At 45.7% G+C, this 21752-nt stretch overlaps 1 protein-coding gene and 1 pseudogene across 1 annotated transcript in view; both read left to right on the top strand.

Moving 5' to 3' along the window:
* The first annotated feature begins 1185 nt into the window (after positions 1-1185).
* The window catches only part of LOC147637140 (RNA-binding S4 domain-containing protein), a 51054-nt gene continuing 30487 nt past the window's right edge, over positions 1186-21752 (top strand). The window contains exons 1-5 of the mRNA XM_086800744.1: positions 1186-1382; positions 1476-1576; positions 19162-19293; positions 19401-19498; positions 19649-19754. Coding sequence (XP_086656870.1) covers positions 1220-1382; positions 1476-1576; positions 19162-19293; positions 19401-19498; positions 19649-19754 — 600 coding nt within the window. The 5' untranslated portion in view covers positions 1186-1219. The remainder of the gene's footprint in view (positions 1383-1475; positions 1577-19161; positions 19294-19400; positions 19499-19648; positions 19755-21752) is intronic.
* Positions 12877-15015, top strand: LOC147637141 (uncharacterized; annotated as a pseudogene).

The following is a 21752-nucleotide window of genomic DNA, read 5'->3' as shown; positions in this document are numbered from 1 at the left end:
GAATGCCATGTATTGCTTCAAATCCTTCAGCCATGATACGCATCCTATAAGAAGAAGGCCATTTAATGTATAGGTCATGAAGACTTGATGCGGAGATTGCATCACAGAACTCCATAATGATCCAAACTCATCGTGCATTGAGCCCCGAATGTGAATGAGATGAACAACCCATGCATCCTTCAAAACCTCCCTCTTCCGTGTTTGTTCATCCACATTGGTCTTTGGTGTTGAGGCCTTCCTACCTCTCTTGGTCACGGGGGCTTTGTTGGAAACTTCAACCTCCTGTACCTCTGCATCATTTGAGTGTTGGACTCTACGTTTTACTGGTAGCTTTTTTTAAAAACCTTTTTATGGGGTAGAAACCCCATCCACATCACTTCTCCCTTCTCGAGGCAAAAATGAGATCTCCGTCTCTACTTGTGAGGGTTGCGGACTTTGATGCACAGATTGGTAGCCGATTGGGTTGGGCCGTTTGTATGGCGTAAACGCAAACGGTGAACCACTGAAAAAGTGGACAAAGGAAAAGTCACTGGAACAAGTGGGGGACATGCAAATGCTGAGGATGAGGATGCGGGCAGTGTCAAACTATTGGTTGGAGTGACTGGCACATGCATGTCTGGAAAGTAGGATGCCTGAGAATATTGGGAGTATAAGGGCGTGTACTCGTTGTCTTGCGAGGTCTGGGAATCCATTAGGGGATTACTGGAACAATAAAGGGGTCAATCAGATATACTAATCAAAGCACTCAATGATGATTAACAATAATAAAAGAAGATGCAAATCAAAACAATGCAGTACGCTGGAAAAAATACAGAACCAAGAACCTTGATTTATCATTGCAGAATGGCGGGAAGGATCAATGGCATGGTCCACCAACTGCAATGCGATTGGATGGAGGTAGGTGCGCCCATGTTTGGGCAGTCAAGCTCGGTTGCCCGAGGCTCTAGCGAAACAAGGGCAGGAGAGGTGGAGGCCACAGTGGGCAGACGAGCACCCAAGAGACATGGCAGTGTGTAAGGCACCAATGCATGGCGCCGCACCCCATTGGTCCAGCGCCACGTGTTTAGGTGGCCTTTAGGCGGTGTGTAAAGAGCCTCATTACCCCCCCCCCCCCCCCCCCCAAAAAAAAAAACACATTTCACTACCCAAAAAAAAAAAACACACTACCTAATTGTTTTTCAAAAACACACTCTACCTAATTGTTTTTCAAAATTTAGCGATGGCTGCTTCTGCTTGCGTGATCCATTACCTTCCAAGATCAACTTTTCTCCTGCATTCCTTCACCACGCACTACTCACTGCGATTGTTGTCATCGGCAGGGCCTTTGCAAACCCTCTATTCTCGTCGAACTGGTCACCGCAAACACGGTTTGAGAAGTGCAGGCAGGTTCTTCTAGAAACATCAGCTTTTGGATTCTTTTTTCCAAAAATCATTTATCCCCCTCTTCTGTTCTAACATAATTTGGTTACCTGCAGGCCTGTGCTTTGCAGCAACAGTTCCACGAGACGACCATGAAGACCTCCTTGCTGGCGTAGACAAAGACCACGTGGAATCAGTGGTTCGGATCCTTGAACAGGTGTGTTGCAAGCTTCTTACAATCCATTCCACTTCTGGTGATGTTATGATGGTAACGTTGATGACTTAGTGTGAAAGTTAGGCTTCAAAGTTTTCGAATAAACGTCCCTAGGTTCATCATTAAGTTATGCAATCAAATGCCCCGAAAGTGAGGGATATGATTCTTTCTCATCATTTGCTCTGCAAGCTGAATTGTTTTGATACATTCAGTCAACCACTATTAACCTACATAACCGAGTGGCAGTGTGAATGATGTACGAGTTACCCGGACACTTATTAGGTGCATGTCGGGTGTCCCGGGCAATTTTGTTTGTGTCTAGGTGAGTAGGTGAGAGTTAGGTGAAGAATCAGCTTGCCAACTTGAAGATCTCTGATATTGCCAACATCATGGAATCCATCACGGAGTTTGTACCACCTAGAAGCAATTGGTCTCTTTGGGGAGCAAGGCCACTGATGAAGACTTTGTTCCTCGCCAAATGCGGCCAGTTGATATTGTGCTTATTCTTTCTATCTTTAGCGGTGCATTGGCCCTGTCAACTACTAATTCTTTCTATTTGCTACTTCCCTTAGTGCTAGGCTTCATTATGGCTGAGTTTGCCCTTCATCTCCGGAGGTTTGACAGAAACTCAGTACGAAGGGCTTTGTGTGAATATATGCTCTTATGTGTGTGTGTGTGTGTGTGAGAGAGAGAGAGAGAGAGAGAGAGAGAGAGAGAGAGAGAGAGCATATCTTGATACAGAGTTTTACACCCACTATTGGGCACTGATGACGTTAGTGGGGATGTCGTAGTATCTAGTCCATACTATGCATAATGGAGTTGATAGTTATATAGTATTGTGGGTTGAATACCATGAGTATATAACATGCACGTTCCTAAAAGGTGAATTTGGGCATGTTCTTGGATTCAACTAGGTATATAATTTAGCCGTATTAGTGGACATGTAGATTTCACATTTTGAAGTTTTCGTCCGAGTGGCGGCCAGTTGATATTGTGCTTATTCTTTCTATCTTTAGCAGTGCATTTGCCCTATCAACTACTTATTAGCTGGACTAATTCTTTCTATTGTTTGCTACTTCCCTTAGTGCTAGGCTTCATTATGGCCGAGTTTGCCTTGCATCTCCGAAGGTCTGACAGAAACTCAGTACCAAAGGCTTTGTGTGAATATATGCTCTCTTGTGTGTGATTGTGTGTGTGGAGTGCATGTGTGAGCATATCTTGATACAGAGTTCTACACCCACTATTGGGCACTGATGACGTTAGTGGGGATGTTGTAGTATCTAGTCCATACTATACATAATGGAGTTGATAGTTATATAGTATTGTGGGTTGACTACCATGAGTATATAACATGCACGTTCCTAAAAGGTGAATTTGGGCATGTTCGTGGATTCAACTAGGTATATGTATATATATATATATATATATATATATATCATCCATAGCAACTGTCTCGATGACAACAATAGTGTTTGCCTCCCTCCCACTCCCTCAAGTACCATTGCGACACACCCTCCTATGTCACCATTTGTGATATAAGCTCCATGGTGGATGGTTGCCATTGGATCCTGGCATGAGTCTATGTAGTACAAACTATTGAGAATGGGGGATTTTCCAATACAACAGAAGCTAGCACCATTTATCTTGTCTTAGTGGCTGGTAGAATGTCAGCATCTGTTGATGTGGCCATTGGGGGCCAGGAACATACAGGAAAGCACCTATGAGGTAATATTCTCTTGAGAATCACCCATGTGAATAAGTTTTAAAGAGGAGGACTTTGATTTGTGTTAATGATGGTTGATTCAGACTCGTTTCAATATGAGTGGACATTCTTATCAAAAGGGTGGACATTTTTACTAAATGAGCACTTAGGTTTTTTAGGGTTAGGCTTTGCAGGGAGTCAACAATCTACGAGGGATCGAAGATGTATGCCATGGCTATGGTGTTTGGATAGAGAAGAGAGAGAAGACAAGCTAGAGAGAGAAGAAGTACATGACTGAAAATGATATTGATGTGACTTGTATTAGTTAATTTTTCCAATGAAGTACATGTACCTTTTATAAGTACAAAGGATGCCTCTGTGACATCACTGCTATGTCATGACACAAATATCTAGATATTATTTGGTGACCCCTCTAAGAGGTAGTTCAACACAAACATATAAATTAGTGTTCACTCCCTCTTTAGGGATGTTCACACACACATATACTACCACATATCTTGCCAGGCTTAGAAGCCTTTCACACATAGGTAAGACCTTGATTTCCAACAATCCCCCCCTCAAGGGATTACCTCATACTGTGTCAAGGATAAATCTAGGCACATTGGCTCTAGTTTCTCATGGCAGATATGGGTTCCAACTTCCCAAGGTAGAGTATAAAGAGTATCAGGTCATAGATTCACAACACACAACAACACACAACACAACTAAAAACAACACAAACTTGGACTTTCGAAAGCCCATACATACTCACAAAGACAACACACAGAAATTTGACACACACATTTGTGTAATGTGGCACCACCATTTTCATCATCCCCCCTTGATGTCAACTTGGCCTACTCATTTGGTGGCTCTGAGGTTGAATCATTACACAAAGCAGATTTTTTGTCACGTGCATCCCGCACTTGGATGCCACGTAGACATTTCTGTACAGAAGGTGCAGGACCTGGGATGGTGAACTGGTCCCATGTGAGCCCAGAGTCAGCCAGGGATCCATCTCAGTCGTCCGAGGTCAGGTGTGCATTGTCTTGCACATGAGTCCAAGGTCAGGTGTGCACTGTCCTCCTGCACATGAAACAGTGCCAGTCCGTGCTGTGAGTCTCCCTCTAGAATGATGTCAGTGGTTCTGTGTATCTGGTATGGTACCGGATGCCAGATCACTGAGTAGATAGTGGTTAGGACAAGGGGCCAGCCCATAGGGCTATGGGAATGGTGTAGAACCACCCCCATGAGAGCCAGGAAGGCCCAGGCTGAACCCACCAGCCATGGTGGGGCTGTAGGACAGCCCTAGGGCAGAGATAAGGCTATTTCCAGGAGCTTACAGCCTTTATATGGCTGTAGGGCATGTATGGGGCAGCCCATACAGGCTGCCCAGCCGTGGGATTGTGGACAAAAGACGTGCCCAGCCCTTCAGAAGCAGGCGCCTGATGTTCAGCCAGCCAGGAAGAGATGCGCAGAATTTATGGGAATTTTGCTAACGCAAAGGGGTGAAGGATTCAGGTCAAGGGCAGGGTAAGAAAAGGTCCAAGATTGCTGTATTTTCTTTTAGATTTCTCATCATTCTAATAAAGCAAATACACCATCCGTGGTGGGGGCCTTACAGAGGGTAATTGGGACCCAATACTGTGTCCTCTCCACCTCTCCCTCTCTCTCTCTCTCTATTTTCTGCACTTCTCCTTTCAGTTTGTGCGTTAATTGCCGTCGCGAAAAGAGTGCTGAATTCTGAGTTTTGAAGTTACCGATCTTTCTCCGAAGCTTCCGCATACTACAGTGGTATCAGAGCCTACTTCAAGTACAAAGATTCAACAAAGAAAACCAGAAAATTTTTTCTCGCTCGTGTGGTTGGTTTTTAGACACCGGTGGACTACCCCTTTCGGAGTGACTCCTGTCCCTCGAAGGACGGTTGGTTTTTAGCCTCCAGAAGCCTCCGGAAGTCTCCCACACAGATAGTGGATGGTCAGATTGCGTTCCGGAAAGGAATTGCATTTTCTGCTATGGCGAGCTTCGGCGACGAGAGAGACCCAGAACCATGGGACCAGAGTGCACCAGGCAGCCCAGCTAGGGCACCTGGCTTGAGTGTCACAGACATGTTCCAGCAGATGATGCGAGCACTCGCAGAACAGAGTCCAGACAGCCAAGTTGGATGAGCAGAAGGCACGGATCTTGGCTCTGGAGGAGCGTATCCACTCTCCAGCGTCGCGTTTTCCATCTCCTCCTCCCTCTCCTTCCGTATCCCAGATACCAGATCCTCGTCACAGGGACCCTCTCGCGGTGTCATAGCCGCAGCCAAGCTCCTTGCTTGAGTTGCAGATGCCTGCATTGGAGATCCGACAACGAGAAGACGACGCCATGCGACGTGTGGAACACGAGCGTTACCTCAGAGCTTTGGACGCCAGATTGACACCGGCGGCGCCCTCGAATCATTTTCCCGAGAAAATGAATTTCAGTAAGTATAATGGTAAACTCGATCCCACAACTCTTTATTCATGGTTACATCAATTTGAAGCTTACTTTGCCGCAGTGAGGAAAACAGATACTGACAGAGTGATCTTAGCCACCAGTTGGTACTTGGAAGGTGAGGCCATTCCTTGGTGGACTCAGTGGGCTCATGCCCACACCAAAGCAGGTATGGCAGCTTATGTGTGGGACGAGTTCGTCCGCGACCTTAAGCAGCGGTTTCTACCGCCCCACTACCTTGAGCGACTCGAAGACGAGTTTAGGGGAGCGCGTCAGAACGCGCAACCAGTCCTTCAATTTGCCAATAAAATTTGGACCTTATGTCTGCAATTAGGCTTATCTGATACGGACAAGAAAGGGCAGTTTTTGTATGGCCTGGACATGCAAATCCAATGGGAGGTGCGTATGTTTAGGCCAGCCACCTTTGAGGACGCACTCTCGCTTGCGCAAAGTGCAGAAATGAAACACAATGGTGGCAAGCCCAAGACTTCCCAGCCGGCTTCTCCCAGGGCTAACACCTCGGGGGGCAAAAGCCAGAACCAGACGGGGTCTTCCCCAGGACAGAGCCCAAGAGCCTTTGGCTCCAAGAACTCGAACAATGCGTCTAAGCTTACTCCAGACCAGAAAGCGGAGGCAAGCAAGACAGGTGGCAAGTTGAGTGCTGAGGAGCTTTTTCAGTACAAGGAGGAGGGTAGATGTTTCTTTTGTCATACAAAAGGACGTACTTCTTGGGATTGTCCGAAGAAGCCTCCAAAGGTCGCCGCCGCCTCCACAGCTTCCGTGGTGAGCTCAGCTCCCACAGAGACCCCAGCGGCTAACCCTAGTTCTTCAAACCCCGGTGCTTCAGTTGGAGCAATTATTAGCCGGGAGCTCGAAGATAAGCAGAAGGGCGCCCATGACCAGGAGTATGAGCGCAACGAATTGCTCAAGTCCTTTGGCTACATAGGTGGCCAGAGAATCGTTGTCTTGTTTGACAGCGGCAGCACGGAGGATGTGGTCACGGAACAGGCCGCTAGGCGTGCTCGTTTTGAGTTGATTCCGGTGGACAAACAGGTTGAGGGTTTTAGCACATGTATGACAATGAGCGTCAAGTATGAAGCTCTAGGTGCTAAGTTAGTGATTCAGGGCATATAGTTTATGCGTGACTTTATGGTTGCCCCTCTTGTAGGAGCAGACATAATTTTGGGTATCCAGTGGTTTCACAAGTTTCTTCCTGATGTCAAGTGGGACAAGCACACGTTCCGGATCAATCGGAATGTGTCAAACACCCTGGTGACCATTAAGTGTGAGCCAGGTATTTCGAACTTTCCGCTCATAAGCCACTTGCAGGCTAAGCGAGCAGTCAGGAGAAAGGCGCACAGTGTGCGATGATTTACATCCAGACAGCCCAGACGGTGGCTAGTGCTTCCGAGAAGTACTCGGTTCTCCATGAAAAGTTCCAGAAGATTTTTCTTCGGGATAGTCTCCCTCCCCAGCTTCCCCCATCCAGATCGGAGGATCACAGGATTGACCTCCTCCCAGGCTCGGAATACCCGAGCAAGTTTCCGTATCGCCTTTCTAAGGCAATGGAATCGGAGTTGGACCGCCAACTCCAAGAATTGTTGCAAGCTGGCTTCATCCGCCTCAGCGTGTCGCCATTTGCAGCACCGATCTTGTTTGTCAAGAAGAAAGATGGGTCTTCCCGATTGTGTGTCGATTATCGTACACTCAACAAGCTAACTATCAAGAGCAGATTGTCGATGCCTCGAATTGACTATATTCTCGAGAGGCTGAATGGAGCAAAGGTGTTCTCAAAACTGGATTTAAAGAGTGGGTACCACCAGGTACGGATTGTAGAGGGGGACATTCCCAAGACAGCCTTCCGTACAGAACGGGCCCACTATGAATTTGTGGTCATGCCATTTGGTTTGGCGAACGCCCCAGCTACATTTAACCGCATGATGATGCGTGTTTTCCGGGAGTTGATTGGAAAGTGTGTGTTCATATTTCTGGACGACATACTCATATTTTCAGCTATAGTTGTGCAGCACGACATTGATGTGGAGAAAGTCCTTAAGTTGCTGGAAAGCAACGAGCTCTACGTCAATGAAAAGAAGTCAGAATTTTATCTGTTCTAGGTGCATTACTTGGGATATATAATTAGTGCTGAAGGCATTCGACTTGATCCGGCTAAAGTGGCCGAGATTGTCAACTGGGAAGTACCTCAGACGTCCTATGACATTAGATCATTTGTGGGTATATGCCAGGAATATTCCACCCACATCGACAAGTTTTTTGACCTCTCGGCAGATCTCACTGATCTGCTAAAGGGGGTGAAAACAAGAAGGCAAAAGATTCGAATGACTCCACAAGCTCAGAAATCAGCACTCTTTTCGTGATGGAATTAACGCACAAACTGAATGAAGATGTGCAAAAAATAGAGAGAGAGAGGGAGAGATGGAGAGGACACAGTATTGGGTCCCAAATACCCTCTGTAGTGCCCCCACCACGAATGGTGTATTTGCTTCATTAGAATAATGTGAATCTGAAAAGAAAATACATAAATCCTTGACCTTTCTTGGCTGAGAAAATCCCTGCCCTTCACCCCTTTGCTTAGCACCTTCTTGGCTTGTCTAGCCCTTTTATGCTTGAGCCCTTGGTGAGAAATGAGATGAACTAATGGGATTGTGGGCTCACCCTTTTATACTACTCCAGCAATAGCAATCGGCCAGTTCTAAACAAGGCGGCCAGCCACAAATTGTCCCACGACTGTAAATGCAGCATTAAATGCTGGAAAAAATCCCATAAAATGCTGTGCATCATTCCCTAGGGGGCTGGGCATCATGTGCCTGATTCAGGATGGGCTGGATACTGTTTTGCAAACAGTCTGGGGGCTGGGCAGCCTGCATGGGCTGCCCCATACCTGCCCTACAGCCATTCAAAGACTGTATCTCCTGAGTGTTTGCCCTTAGCCTGCCCCTAGGGCTGTCCTACAGCCCCTCCATGGCTGGTGGGTTCAGCCAGGGCCTTCCTGGCCTTCATGGGGGTGGTTCCGCACTATCCCCATGCTCACACAAAGTCCCGGGGTTGATTCATGTTTTTGGGAGGAGCCGCCGATGCTGCATTTCATACACCGGTAAAGTCCCCTTCTTCTAAGAAGTTTTATTTTTAAAGGTAGGGAATGGACACTCTCCCTGGGGTCAAAACGACTGGGGAAGACATCCAAGAGAATCGATGAAGCAATGTATGATGAGATACACAGATTGGTCAGGACACAGAGATACGCCTCTTGCGTGAGGAAGCTAAGCAAGAAATGCAGCAAGAAACACATGCCTGTTTGGCTGAAATGTATGCAGACATGTATGCAAAGGTGAAGGGCGAGATGTAAGCCCAAGTACAGGCGGAACTGCGGGTTGCACAAACTTTCATGCAGGCTGAAATCAGAAAAGAATTGCAAGAGGAAATGCATTCAATGGTTGCAGAGAAAGACAGTATGATCTTGGAATTAAGGGCAGAGCTGAATGCACGCAAGGAAAAGTTAGACCATCAAAATGAGGGACAAGGCATGGCTGCAGCCCCTCAAATGCAGGAGGAAAGAAACGAACTAAAAATACAGGTGGAGAAGGAGTTAAAAATCTTCGCCGAGGTTGCATAGTGCACCAAGGTGGAGGTGGAAGAAAATGCTAAGTGGATTGATGTGGTAAAAAAGCACAAGGGAATGCCTGACAATGAAGTGGAGGTGATGAATGCAACCCTCGAAGAAGAGGCTAAACGGCGAGCCAGAGCCCTATATGTACGGGTTACAGGGTGGGGGGAGAAAGGTACTCCTCAAGAAGATGCTAAGACACTGAGTACAAAGATAGGAGCCACAGAGATTCCTATAGTAGAGGCCTGGAGAGTGGGAAAGGATGCCACCAGAACACGAGCATTGATATTGAAATTTGTAGATATGGATAAGAAGAAGGCCTTTCTCGCCAAGAGGGCCACACTTAAGGGAGGAAATTTTATCTAGATGAGGATCTTACGCCGGCCCAGGTAGCACACTGGAAGGAAAACATGCCTTGAGTGTTCGAAGCACGTAAGGAGGGGAAGTGGACTGTATATAGAGATGAGCAAGTATTCATCCTGACGGGGCACGGCCTATGGGACCTTGAAGTTATCGGTGTGGAACTGCAATGGAGCCCTATGGGTAGATGCAGGGTACTTCGAGGACACTTTCAAAGGCCGGGATATTGCCATGTATATAGAGACACACCAATGTGCAGGGAGTAAATTACCGGAGGTTCCTAGGTATATGTAACTCGCGGTGCCCGGGGGACTAGGGCCTTTGACACTTGTTGATACCATCGATGCATATTAAAACATTTAAACATGGCCATATCCTTAACACATATCCATCATCACTTTGCATAAAACATAAAAGCTGGACAAAACATCCACAAATGCTGAAAATGGAGCTTGCACATGTGACACCACTTGGAGTATTTTATTACCCAAGGAGAATAATATCATGTACAAGCTTTGAGGGCCTTAGTGTCCCCACGGGAGATGCCGGATTATCCATATACAAATGCCATAACACAGCCCAACACCAGGCAACCAAGCCGGAACATAGGTTGTAGAAATATCAAGCCAACAATATAATCCATATACCTCCGTGTGGGTACTGATTCTTTCCCAAAAACCACGGGTCTTCATGCAATAGAGCTGGTACAACAAGTACAACTCTCCATTCAGTCGATACAAGTACAATGGCTGGTACAATTGGTGCAATGGCTGGTACAGCCGGTACAGTGGTTGGTTCAGCAGGTACAATGGCTAGTATAGCCGGTACAATGGCTGGTACAACAGGTACAACAAGTACAAGGATTGGTACAACCAATACAGTGGCTGGTACAGTAGGTACAAGGGCTAGTACAACAAGTACAATGGTTAGAAATCATAATATATGATTAAATACCCTTGCCTTCAGTATTTCTTCGCGATGGAAGCCTCCAAAACAGTCCCCAACAGCCGGTATTCTTCATGGGCAGCGTTCAAGAGAGAGAGAAAGAGAGTAGCCATCATTAGGGCAGCCTGTAACGGTGGTAGAGGCTAGTGTGCAGGAAGAGAGCCTCCATTAATGAAGAGAGAGGGCTCCAATTTATAGATTTGGGCCTCCCATGAGCTAAAATGGCTACAATGACAAGTGGAGAGCCACACAATAGCTGGAGTGACAAGTGTGAGGCCACTTGTCTCACTTTGATTCACTTTCTGACAAGTCACTTTGATCCACTTTCTTGCCACGTGTCCCAATCTAAGAGATGGGTTCTCCCATAATCTTTACCTCTAAAAATATCCCAACGAGTAGACATTTTGTCATAGGCACTTTGCCAACTCTTGGTATCTGCTCAATTCCAGATGTAATGACGCGAACATAATTTCCATCGGAGTCGGGCCAAAAATAGCAACTCTTCTAAATTTTAGGAGTGTGGTCCTTTGTATTCTAGGATAATCCCCCATTCCCAAAGCTTGTACTTTCCAAATATTTAGACATCCTGGAGTCCACCAGACCCCTTTCATACTGGGAACTGTCCAGGCTATTGACATTGGATAATCCCCCATTCCCAAAGCTTGTACTTTCCAAATATTTAGACATCGTGGAGTCCACCAGACCCCTTTCATATTGGGAAATGTCCAGGCTAGTGACAGTATAGATGGGAATCAGTATGTCGACCCCAACCACGCATAGCAGGGGGGACTAGAGGAAGTTGGGGGGTAGCAGTACTGTTAAGGGAGGACTTACGGGAGGCAGTACATGTGATGCATAGAGGTGCAGACGCACGCTACATGTGGATCAAAGTGAGCACAAATAGACCTCGGGACATTTACATTGCAGTATGCTACTTCCCACCGGCACATTCCAGATACGCTACGTTGGGAGAATCACCATATATGCTGTTGTAGGAGGACATCATGAGATTTGCGAGCTTGGGAGATGTACTACTAATGGGGGACTTTAACGCACGTACATGCCGGGAACAATAAGCTCTCTATGCTACGGATGAGCGCATGTACTGCGAGCTAGCAGCGGATGAGATAGGGATGCAGAGATCTGCCTAGGACACAGGAGAGGTGACAGAATATGGGAGACACTTCCTAGCTTTGTGGAGTGCACATGGGCTAGTTATCTATAATGGCCTATCCCGTTGGCCAGGTTCAGATGCTCTCACATGCTGGAACAAAAAGGGAGGAGCCAGTACTGTGGATTATTTGATGGGCTCACCTACCTTGATACATGATATACAGGATCTCTCCATTTTGGGCAAACCCATTGGGATAGCAGCAGACCATGCATATTTGACATTTTTTGTGACTTGTGGATATGTTGAGGCACACCACCCTCTAGTCATACTAGATACCCAAGATATCACTTTACTCGGGAGACCTCTAGGGTATATGGCAGTGCAGTATATGATGGTCTGTTCGCTCTTGACCCAAGCAGTCCACTTGATGAGCTTACGAAAGAGTTGGCAGAGGTATTACATGGTTCAGCAGCATATGCTTTCCCATATACCCCCCCTCTTTCTAGTCCTCCTCGCCATACAGCCCCACAGAATGGTTGGTACGATGATGAATGTCGTGAGACTTGTGACCGCTTGCAATGGGAGATCACCCTTGGCATCCACACACGTAGACAGGCTAGAACGCTCTCTAAACGCCTTGTGCGCAAGAGAAGCGGGATTACCTGGCCAAGCTTGAGATGGAGATATACCAACTATTTTTGGGGCATGACAGCAAGAGGGCGTGGAAGATGTTCCATGAACGACAGCCACCCACACCTATCACAACACGTGAGGCATGGCATGAATATGCAATAACTTTATATGAAGTACGAGGGCAGCCCCCCATCCCTCATCCGTCAGCAGCTCGCCCGGATCATATTACTTTTGTCACCATTCGGATGGTTTTGGATGCTATTGACAGACTACGTAATGGAAGAGCCTAAGACCAGGATGGTCTGGTGGCAGAACATTTTTCACATGCCAGAGATGAATTGGCACCATTGCTAGTACACATGTTTTAACAGGGCCATTTGCGAAGGTTTCCCATACAGTTGGTCGGCACATACTATTGTACCTCTATTTAAGAGTGGTGACCCCATGATACTAGGGAACTACAGGACCATCATGATTGGCCATTGCTTGGCCAAGATATTCGGATCTATTTTGGATCGAGAGCTGAGTAGATGGGCTGAGACACATGGACTCAGAGCACGTGGGCAAGCAGGTTTCAGACGAGGTTTCACGACTTTGGATCACATATTTACCCTCAAGGCTCTCATTGAGGAGGGATGAGCACGGGGGAAGAGGATATATTGCTGCTTTGTGGATTTCTGCAAAGCCTTTGACACGGTGCCACGTGCCAAACTCATGAGGAGATTGCATGACATTGGTGTTCCCGAGGTGATGTAGTGGGGCATTTATGCATTATATGAGGCGGTGATAGGCAGAGTATGGACTCCCGGAGGCATGTCGGATACAGTGACTAGCACCATTGGGGTGAAGCAGGGATGCCCACTGTCACCCACCCTTTTTGGACTTTACATTGATGAGATATCCGACTACATTGATAGGATGGGGGGGCAGGGAGCTAGTCTGGTAGGGGTTTGGATACCCATACTGCTATATGCCGATGACATTGTACTTATTGCAGACTCCCCTGAGGGTTTGCAACAGCATTTGGATGCTTTGCAATCGTTTTGTGCAGATAGGGACCTCACAGTGAACCTTGGGAAGACTAAGATTATGGTCTTCAATACCGCACAGGCCTGGGTGACTAGATCCGACCATCAGTTCACTTTTAGAGGTGAATCAGTGGAGTACACCAGATCATATGTGTACCTAGGAGTCACATTCAGCGGACCACAGTTCTCTATGAGGCAAGTAGCAAAGGCTAGATTGGCACGTGGGTATGCAACCCTAGGGGCACTAGAGAGATAATGTGCCTACATTCAGTTTCAAGAGCCGTGCACCAAACTCTGGTTGTTTGACACATTGGTCACACCTACACTCTTATATGGCTCACCCATATGGGGACCCAGCCTCTACCACACGAGGAGGGAGATGCTTGTCGACCAGGTCGGATCAGAGAGAGATTTCTATGATGGATGGCAGGTACTAGAGAAACCATTGGTGACTATGATCGCACGCATGATTCGGAGCAAACCATCGGTACCTCATGAGATTGTCAGAGCAGAGATAGGAGGCGCACCAGTGGTTATCGAAGCTTTGTTCTAGTCAGTGACATTTTTGCAGAGGATATGGGAGCTCCCTAGACAGAGATACCCACACCTAGCACTTATCTCTTCTAGGCAGTTAGCAGCAGGCGACGATACATGATGTTGGTACGCCCAGATGTGTACTTGGCTGAGATTACATGGCATAAAGATTGATGCACTCCCTCCATTTGATTACAGCTTGGACTGCCCCTTCTTGGACCTTAGTCGCTCTGAGTAGAATAGGGTGATTAGGATGGACATCGTGAGGCTAGATGCAGAAAGGACATGGTCCAGCCCCCCCCTACCACTAGGCACGAAAATGGCCCACTATCGGGACCATTTTCTACATCTCTCCCGAGATGGCCTTGTGAGACGGTCTACATACATGGACACCCATCTCTCACATGGCATTCGCAGTGCCATTGGACAGATCCGTACTTCATCACATCAGCTGAGGGTAGAGACTGGCAGATACGAGGGGATGAAGCCAGAAGACTGCATTTGTCATCTATGTCACCAGGAAGTGGAGTCAAAGGAGCACTACATATGCCGATGGACTGTGTACTATGAGATACGAGGGAGATACTGGTGTCTCTTCCGAGAGGGTTTTGGACCATTACGACATGTGATGGAGTTTGAGGTCAGAGGTGTTTGGGGCTTTTCTTATTGGAGCTCAGACGCCATGGAGAGGCTCTCCTACGAGCCAGGATAGCACACCAGGACCCACCCCGCCAACGAGCCATGACAGATTTTTTCAGGGCCAGGACCACCCCGGCAGATACGACTAGGACCTCCACTACTCCCTCGGCGAGCCAGATGTCCCATAGACGTCCTTTAGGAGGAGTCACCCTTGACAGAGCCATAGCACTTTGTCGAGTGAGACGCCCACACTTACCAGGACCTCGTCCACGGCCGCTTCATCACCGGTGGATTAGAGCCATCATCACCTGCCACAAGAGACGACTGCCCTGCCACTTTAGTTTCTCTATCTTACAGCACCCCATGAGAGAGATACTGAGATGAGCAAATTACACCAGTCTTATGTTAGTTGTAGATATTATACACTTTTGTTGTACCTCAGTAGGAGTATTTTCCTTTCATAGTTGTTTAGGACTGTTTTTAGAACTTTTTTAGTCCTTTTTGTCTTACTTTTGATGAGACACCATCAGTTGTGTACTATGTTTTGGTCTCATAGGCCACTTTGGCCTTTTGCAGATGTTAATATATCTTTCTTTCTTTCTTTCTTTCTTCCCCTTCCACCAGGGCAGCCCTCTCTACATGGGCTTCATGGGCAACCAAAGATGTTTCACGAGGCACGTGGCATGTGAATTATGAATCTGTGGCCCAAATGCATGTGACCTCCCCAAAACTTTGTGAAGTTCATTTTGGAGGTTGCAATCATGTCACAATATCCTGATGCTTGGCTATTTAAGGGCAGCCCTCTCTACATGGGCTTCATGGGCAACCAAAGATGTTTCACGAGGCACGTGGCATGTGAATTATGAATCTGTGGCCCAAATGCATGTGACCTCCCCAAATTATGCAATGTCTCACCACGAGACAACTCACTCTCTCCATGATATACATCCTTTGAATCCACAAGGCCATCATGTCGCCCACTAGCTCCAACATGCACATACTTGTTGCCTCCTGTCCCAAGAGGAGTAGATGCATGGCGAGAAGTGATTGATACCTCTTCCTTGTGTATAAAAGACCTTAACCGTTGAGATGCTGGGTCTCCCTGCTTCAAATGAGGTGGATTCTTGAATTTCTCTCCTCCTTTGAGAACACCCTTGCGGATAAGATAGGAGAGTGCCAACTCCCTTGGCTTCTTGCCCACTTCACGAGCCATAGACTTCAGTCCTCAATGCCTTGGGCTCATCCTCATGCACAGGCTCTTTTCCACGGGATGGCTATCCCATGAATGCACTGTCATAACCTCTCTCAAGAGGTTGTGCCTTTCAAGCAATGCATTGAAATCATGAGAAGCACTGGACTGGCATCTGGAATTTGGCACTTCCAAAGGGTTGCCTTAGCTACCCTTTGAGTCAAGTGTCTGTATTTGCTTTCGATCTCAAAACACTGTCTCCTCTTGAGAAAGAGAGACGACCTAGCTCTGATACGAATGTAACCGCTTCCTACAGGAGGCCTGACAAATCGGAAGATAGGATACACATATTTTAGATCACTTAGCTAAGTCAAACAATGGACAACACTTGTAACATTAAAACTGAAAATAACAAAGAACACTTGACACCATCACCGGGGCTGGAAAGCCCCCCCCCCCCTCAATACTGTTGTATTTCTTGGAGTATTTATTTGTACAAGTGTTCACGTCCCTAGGCTAGATTTCTCCATAACAAGGAGTGAATACAACTAGTAAACAATGAGACGTTGTCGGTGAAGAATTGGTTGTCGGAGTAGACCAAGTCACAGGTAATCTCCCACATTCACTGGGTGAACACCTGCCCTCACTGGTCTCCCGGAACCGTGCATCAACGGCATGCCCGTACTAACGCCTGGCAAGGTGAAACACCGCGGAGGGAGCAATATCTGGTGCTCCTGAATGAGTTTTGCTCCATGTTTTCCTCATACCCCAAATGACCTTCACTGGCTCCTCCAAAATATGAGGACGTGGTCAGGGTAATCATGGGAAAAAGTCACCGTCTTGATGGCCTTACTTAATGAAGGCAATAGGGTGTGCTATTTTGCTTGACAAAACTTGTTTAAACAACATTTAATTTTAATTATTACTGAATCTGAAAAATACAAACATTAATACCTGACAAATATTCAAATTCAATTCCTAGGAGAGAAGCTCATCCCCTTTTTTTCTTGCACTCCCAAATTGTAGGCAGATCTTGGCAACAGTAGATGTTGGAAAGCAATTGGTACACTTGAGGGTACAGTCAAGTACAGGTTGGTACAGTAGGAACAGGCTGGTATAGCAGGTACAGTAGGTATTGCAGGTACTGTTGGTACAGCAAGTATTGCTGGTATAGCAGGTACAGTCGGGTACAGCAAGTAAAGGAGGTGCAGCCAGGTACAATAGGCGGGTACAAGTACAAGAGATGTAGTCGGGTACAACATGCGGGTACAGCAACTACATGAGGCGCAATGAGGTACAACAGGCGGGTATAGGCTACTAATAACAAGGCGGGTATAGGTTGCTAATAACAAGGTGGGTACTTTCCTTCAATCACACTCCCACCGACCATCCACGTGTGGGGGAAGAAGAATTACTTCATGCAATAATAACTATAAATGTTATTAATGATGTTGGGCACCCACATGAGAGCAAATGTCCAGCCAATGTTTAAATGTGTGTGAACACCCAACCTTATAATTATTAAGGTTGACATTACTTGAAGGATTTTACGTTTGAAAAGGCCAGAAAGGGTAATACTTACCACCTGTTCACACGCCACACCACAGCACACCCACGGTACACTGGGAGCGTCCCTGTCCAGTGTACTGGCACAACATAGCAGGCAAACACACGAGAACAAGTCATGCGAAAACAAGTTTATGCATGCAAACATAACTGCACGTGCACATGTAATGGACGAAATCTCCCTTTCATGAAACTTGTACAAAGATTTCTTGTCGGGCACAAAATTGGCGCGACAGAAATGTGAAGTCTTGTCCCATAGGCAAAACACAAGTCCTAGCACAGGTCTTTCCTATGGAGTGACAATCCCATAGACAAGGTCGGCACAAATATCAGTCCTACCATGGGGTGACTGTCCCATGGATAAGACGCAATCCTGGTCATACATGGGTGGCAGCAAACAGACTCCGTCCATATGGCACACTACTGGTCACACACGGGTGGCACACAACTGGTTCCCGTCCATGTGACACCAAATGACTGACCCTTTCACATGGGGCACACTGGCCTGGCCACATGTGAACATGGTACAAATCTGGCTGCTCTATGGAGTGACAGTCCCATAGAAGTGGCTCCAGAAATGGAGATGGACCAAATGGTGACAAATGCCACATGCACCATGCACTGAGGTGCAAGTGACATACTAGCTCATCAACAATATTATTCTTATACAAAAATTTAGTACCCTTTTTAGGAATATTTGTCGTTTGTTGTGACCCCATTGTGAGCCCAGTCTAGGACATGTCAGGCATGAGCTACGTAGGTCAGTTTCCCAGTCTTAGATGTCAGGGTTAGTTCCTTAACCTACTTGGAGAACAAGCATTTAGGTCATCTGAGGTTAGGGCATGTGAAGTCAGTCCCTTAGGTGCATTTACAAAGCATGGAAAAGCAGGCCAGCCCATTGGCCAAGCCTTGGGGCAGTCCTATCTCCATTCGGCAGCCTTTCAGGCCCTACAATACCAGTCGGCCAGCATGGGCAACCTGTAACAAGCAGTCAGTCACAGCAATAGGAAGCGCATCTGCAACAGTGCAGATATGTATACTTAAAGACCTTGGTCTTTTACATGCACCTAGTGCTTCAGTCAATAGGCAGCCCCCCCGAAGATTGCTTCAGCAGTCAGCCTTCAGTAGTGAATCTCCCTCAGCAGATCTGGGTGTGCATAAGGGTATTAGAAGTGGCTTCAAACCGCTTGATGGTTCAGCAGACATCCGGTCTACAACGTCCTTGCATTTGGCAGTCTCTGTCAGTCAATTCTCAGTAAGTTCTCTGCATTCTAACAGTTCTCCAAAGTAATAAAGGTGGTTGTGGGAGGGGGCCCTTTAGTGGTATATTGGGACCCAATCTGGTGTCGTTTTTGCTCTCTTTCTCTCTTCAGTTCTACCTCTTGTGTATAAACGATTTAAGTGGATTGTTCATGCTCACTACATAAAGGTATAAAGGTCTTGCTGTGTGTTACACGATCTAGCCAGTTGCATGTTACATACAAGGTGCCTAATAAGGTCTAGGACAAACATGAACTTCAAAACTTATGTAGAAGCTTCTGCATTTTGTACGTCATATGGTACACGTGTTGTATGCAAAGTACTGTACCAATCACAAGGTTGAGTACAAGTACAAATGCCTCTATACAAATTCCTTTTTAGCTGCATGGCTTTACATTTTCTTCATGCTTCTGTGCTTTACCACAATCCACCTTTTGTTTTTGAGAAGGCTACGTGTGGTATCCTTTTTTGAGCAGTCTTGCATCCATGAAAGTGCTGCCTATCTGTGTACACAGGCAAAAACGGCAGCTGATAGATGGGAGGTGACTCATTCTGACTTTCTGACACCTCCGGCCATTAGTGATGCTCTTAAAGTGTTGAAGCGTCTCACAGATGTTGGTGTGGTTGTGTCTGGAGGCTATCCTCAGGTAAAGCCTTCTTTTCATTTCCAGTCATGTAGCCAATGGCAAAACCTTCATCAAGTTAATGTGAGATGACCTTTATGTTTGTACCTTTGCTTCTTCTGTCAGGATAGGCAGAACGTTGTCGGCTTTCTTTAGGGCACAAGGATGCAATTTTTGCAAGCGTCGAGAAGGATGATGTTGGATATCCAGATGCAGTTGCAGCACTCAGGTTTGAAGGCCCTCCTTATTTTGTAGCAACAAGTGAATTGTATTGTTGTCATAATTTGATTTTTAACCATGGTGGGGCACAATGTAAGAGGCATGTCATTACTTGCTCTATGCGCAATGCTTGATATAAGCTCATATCTTCCTTTTTCAGCATCTTGGGAGACTTTATGTTTGATCCAGCTGTGCACAGCGATTTTCTTGGTGCTATTTTGGGAACAGGCATTGCTCGAGAAAAAATCGGCGACATTCTTGTCCAGGTTAATTACAGTATGTGGTGTATGTGGATGTACGTATACACGCATGACACACATAAACAAACATACATACAAAACAACAGTATATAAATGACAATATACATACAATACATAAATGATAACATACATACATACATAAATGATAACATAGATACAATACATAAATAACCACATACATACAATGCATAATTGATAACATACACACAATACATAATTGATAGTATACATACAATACACACAAACTTATGCACCATACATACAATACACACAAACTTATGTATATGTATATATATATATATATATGTATGTATATGCATATATATATATATGTACACTCACACACACACACATATACGTACATACATACATACATATGCACATGCTTATATGAACATACAATGTACATACATACATGCATGCATACATGTATATATATATATGTATATGTATATGCATATATATATATATATGTACACTCACACACACACACATATACGTACATACATACATACATATGCACATGCTTATATGAACATACAATGTACATACATGCATGCATACATATGCACTTACAATGTACATGCAAACACGCACATAAAATGCATACATACTTCACAATATATCATACATACATGTCAACATTAGCATCATCATCATCATTATCAGCCACCGTAACATCATCATTATCCACAACCTCATCATGTAACATTGGTATCAGAGCATCTAGAGTAACCAACCTCAGTGTAGTCTAGAGCATGTAGTATCTTCAGAACATGAGAATATTATGTCCTCCTACCCTGGACTAGCTAGAATGCATGGTCATTCTAGTAAGCCACTCCCACCCAACCTTCATCGCGCATCAGGTCGGCTTACTAGAAAGACCATGTGTTCTAGCTAGTCTGGGGTGGGAGGGCACAATATTCTCATGTTCTGGAGATACTATGTGCTCTAGATTGCACTGAGGTTGGTTACCCTAGATGCTTTGATACCAATGTTACATGATGAGGTTGTGGATGATGATGATGTTGATGATGTTAATGCTGATAATGATGATGATGCTGTTAATGTTGATGATGACATAGATGCTGACTTAATTGCCGAATAATTAGGGACTAAGACTGTTCATGCATATGATTAGCCATGGCACGGGCATGCACGTGACAATTTGAAGGCCGGATTGTGAGCTGCCCTTTTTCCACTAAGCTTATATGTGACTAGAAAATGCTTCTTTGTCAACTTTCTTGGTGAGGTAGACCTCCAGATAGAGGCAATTCTTTGCGAAAAGAAAGTATTCATTGGTGTAGGGCTTTTTAGCATTCATTGGCTGCACTACATCCAATAAAAGCATACTTCCTCTCCAACTTTGGTGCAAGGCAATGTAATCTCCTTTCCAGAGGCTGTCAGAAGATACAATCTGGGTATGCATCAAAGGTATGTATGTCATGAATTAAGTTCTATAAAAGTATTCATTGGTGTAGGGCTTTTTAGCATTCATTGGCTGCACTACATCCCATAAAAGCATACTTCCTCTGCAACTTTGGTGCAAGGCAATGTAATCTCCTTTCCAGAGGCTGTCAAAAGATACAATCTGGGTATGCATCAAAGGTATGCATGTCATGAATTAAGTTCTATATTGCAAGATTTCTAGCGGGTGCCTCCACTTGAGGATGAGGAAAGATTAAAAGACTGGAAATTTGATAGGCAACTTCTAGGGTACTCTCCTTTCTCTTTCCATCACCTCACGGCAGCTAGAGATTATAAAATTTTGCTTCCTTCACCTTGGATACAAACACATTTATGGCATGTAAACAAACCTCTTCGTTGGTGGAAGACCTCTTTAATTGTAGTTTGCAAGAGTAAATTGTCTCTCAAACGATGACTTTTCTTGTGGAGATGGATTGTGGGTGCTTTCCCGGTTGGCATCTTCTTAGCTACGAGAAACATTGCACCTCTGCCTCTTGTAAGAGGTGTTCTCATTGCCGAGAGATAGTTATTCATTTG

The sequence above is a fragment of the Cibotium barometz genome, chromosome 7 (assembly GCF_041138505.1).
Source record: "Cibotium barometz isolate CiBa-2024 chromosome 7, ASM4113850v1, whole genome shotgun sequence".
NCBI lineage: Eukaryota > Viridiplantae > Streptophyta > Polypodiopsida > Cyatheales > Cibotiaceae > Cibotium > Cibotium barometz.
The sequence above is the reverse complement of the archived record's forward strand: the minus strand, read 5'-3'. Positions and strand labels throughout refer to the sequence as shown.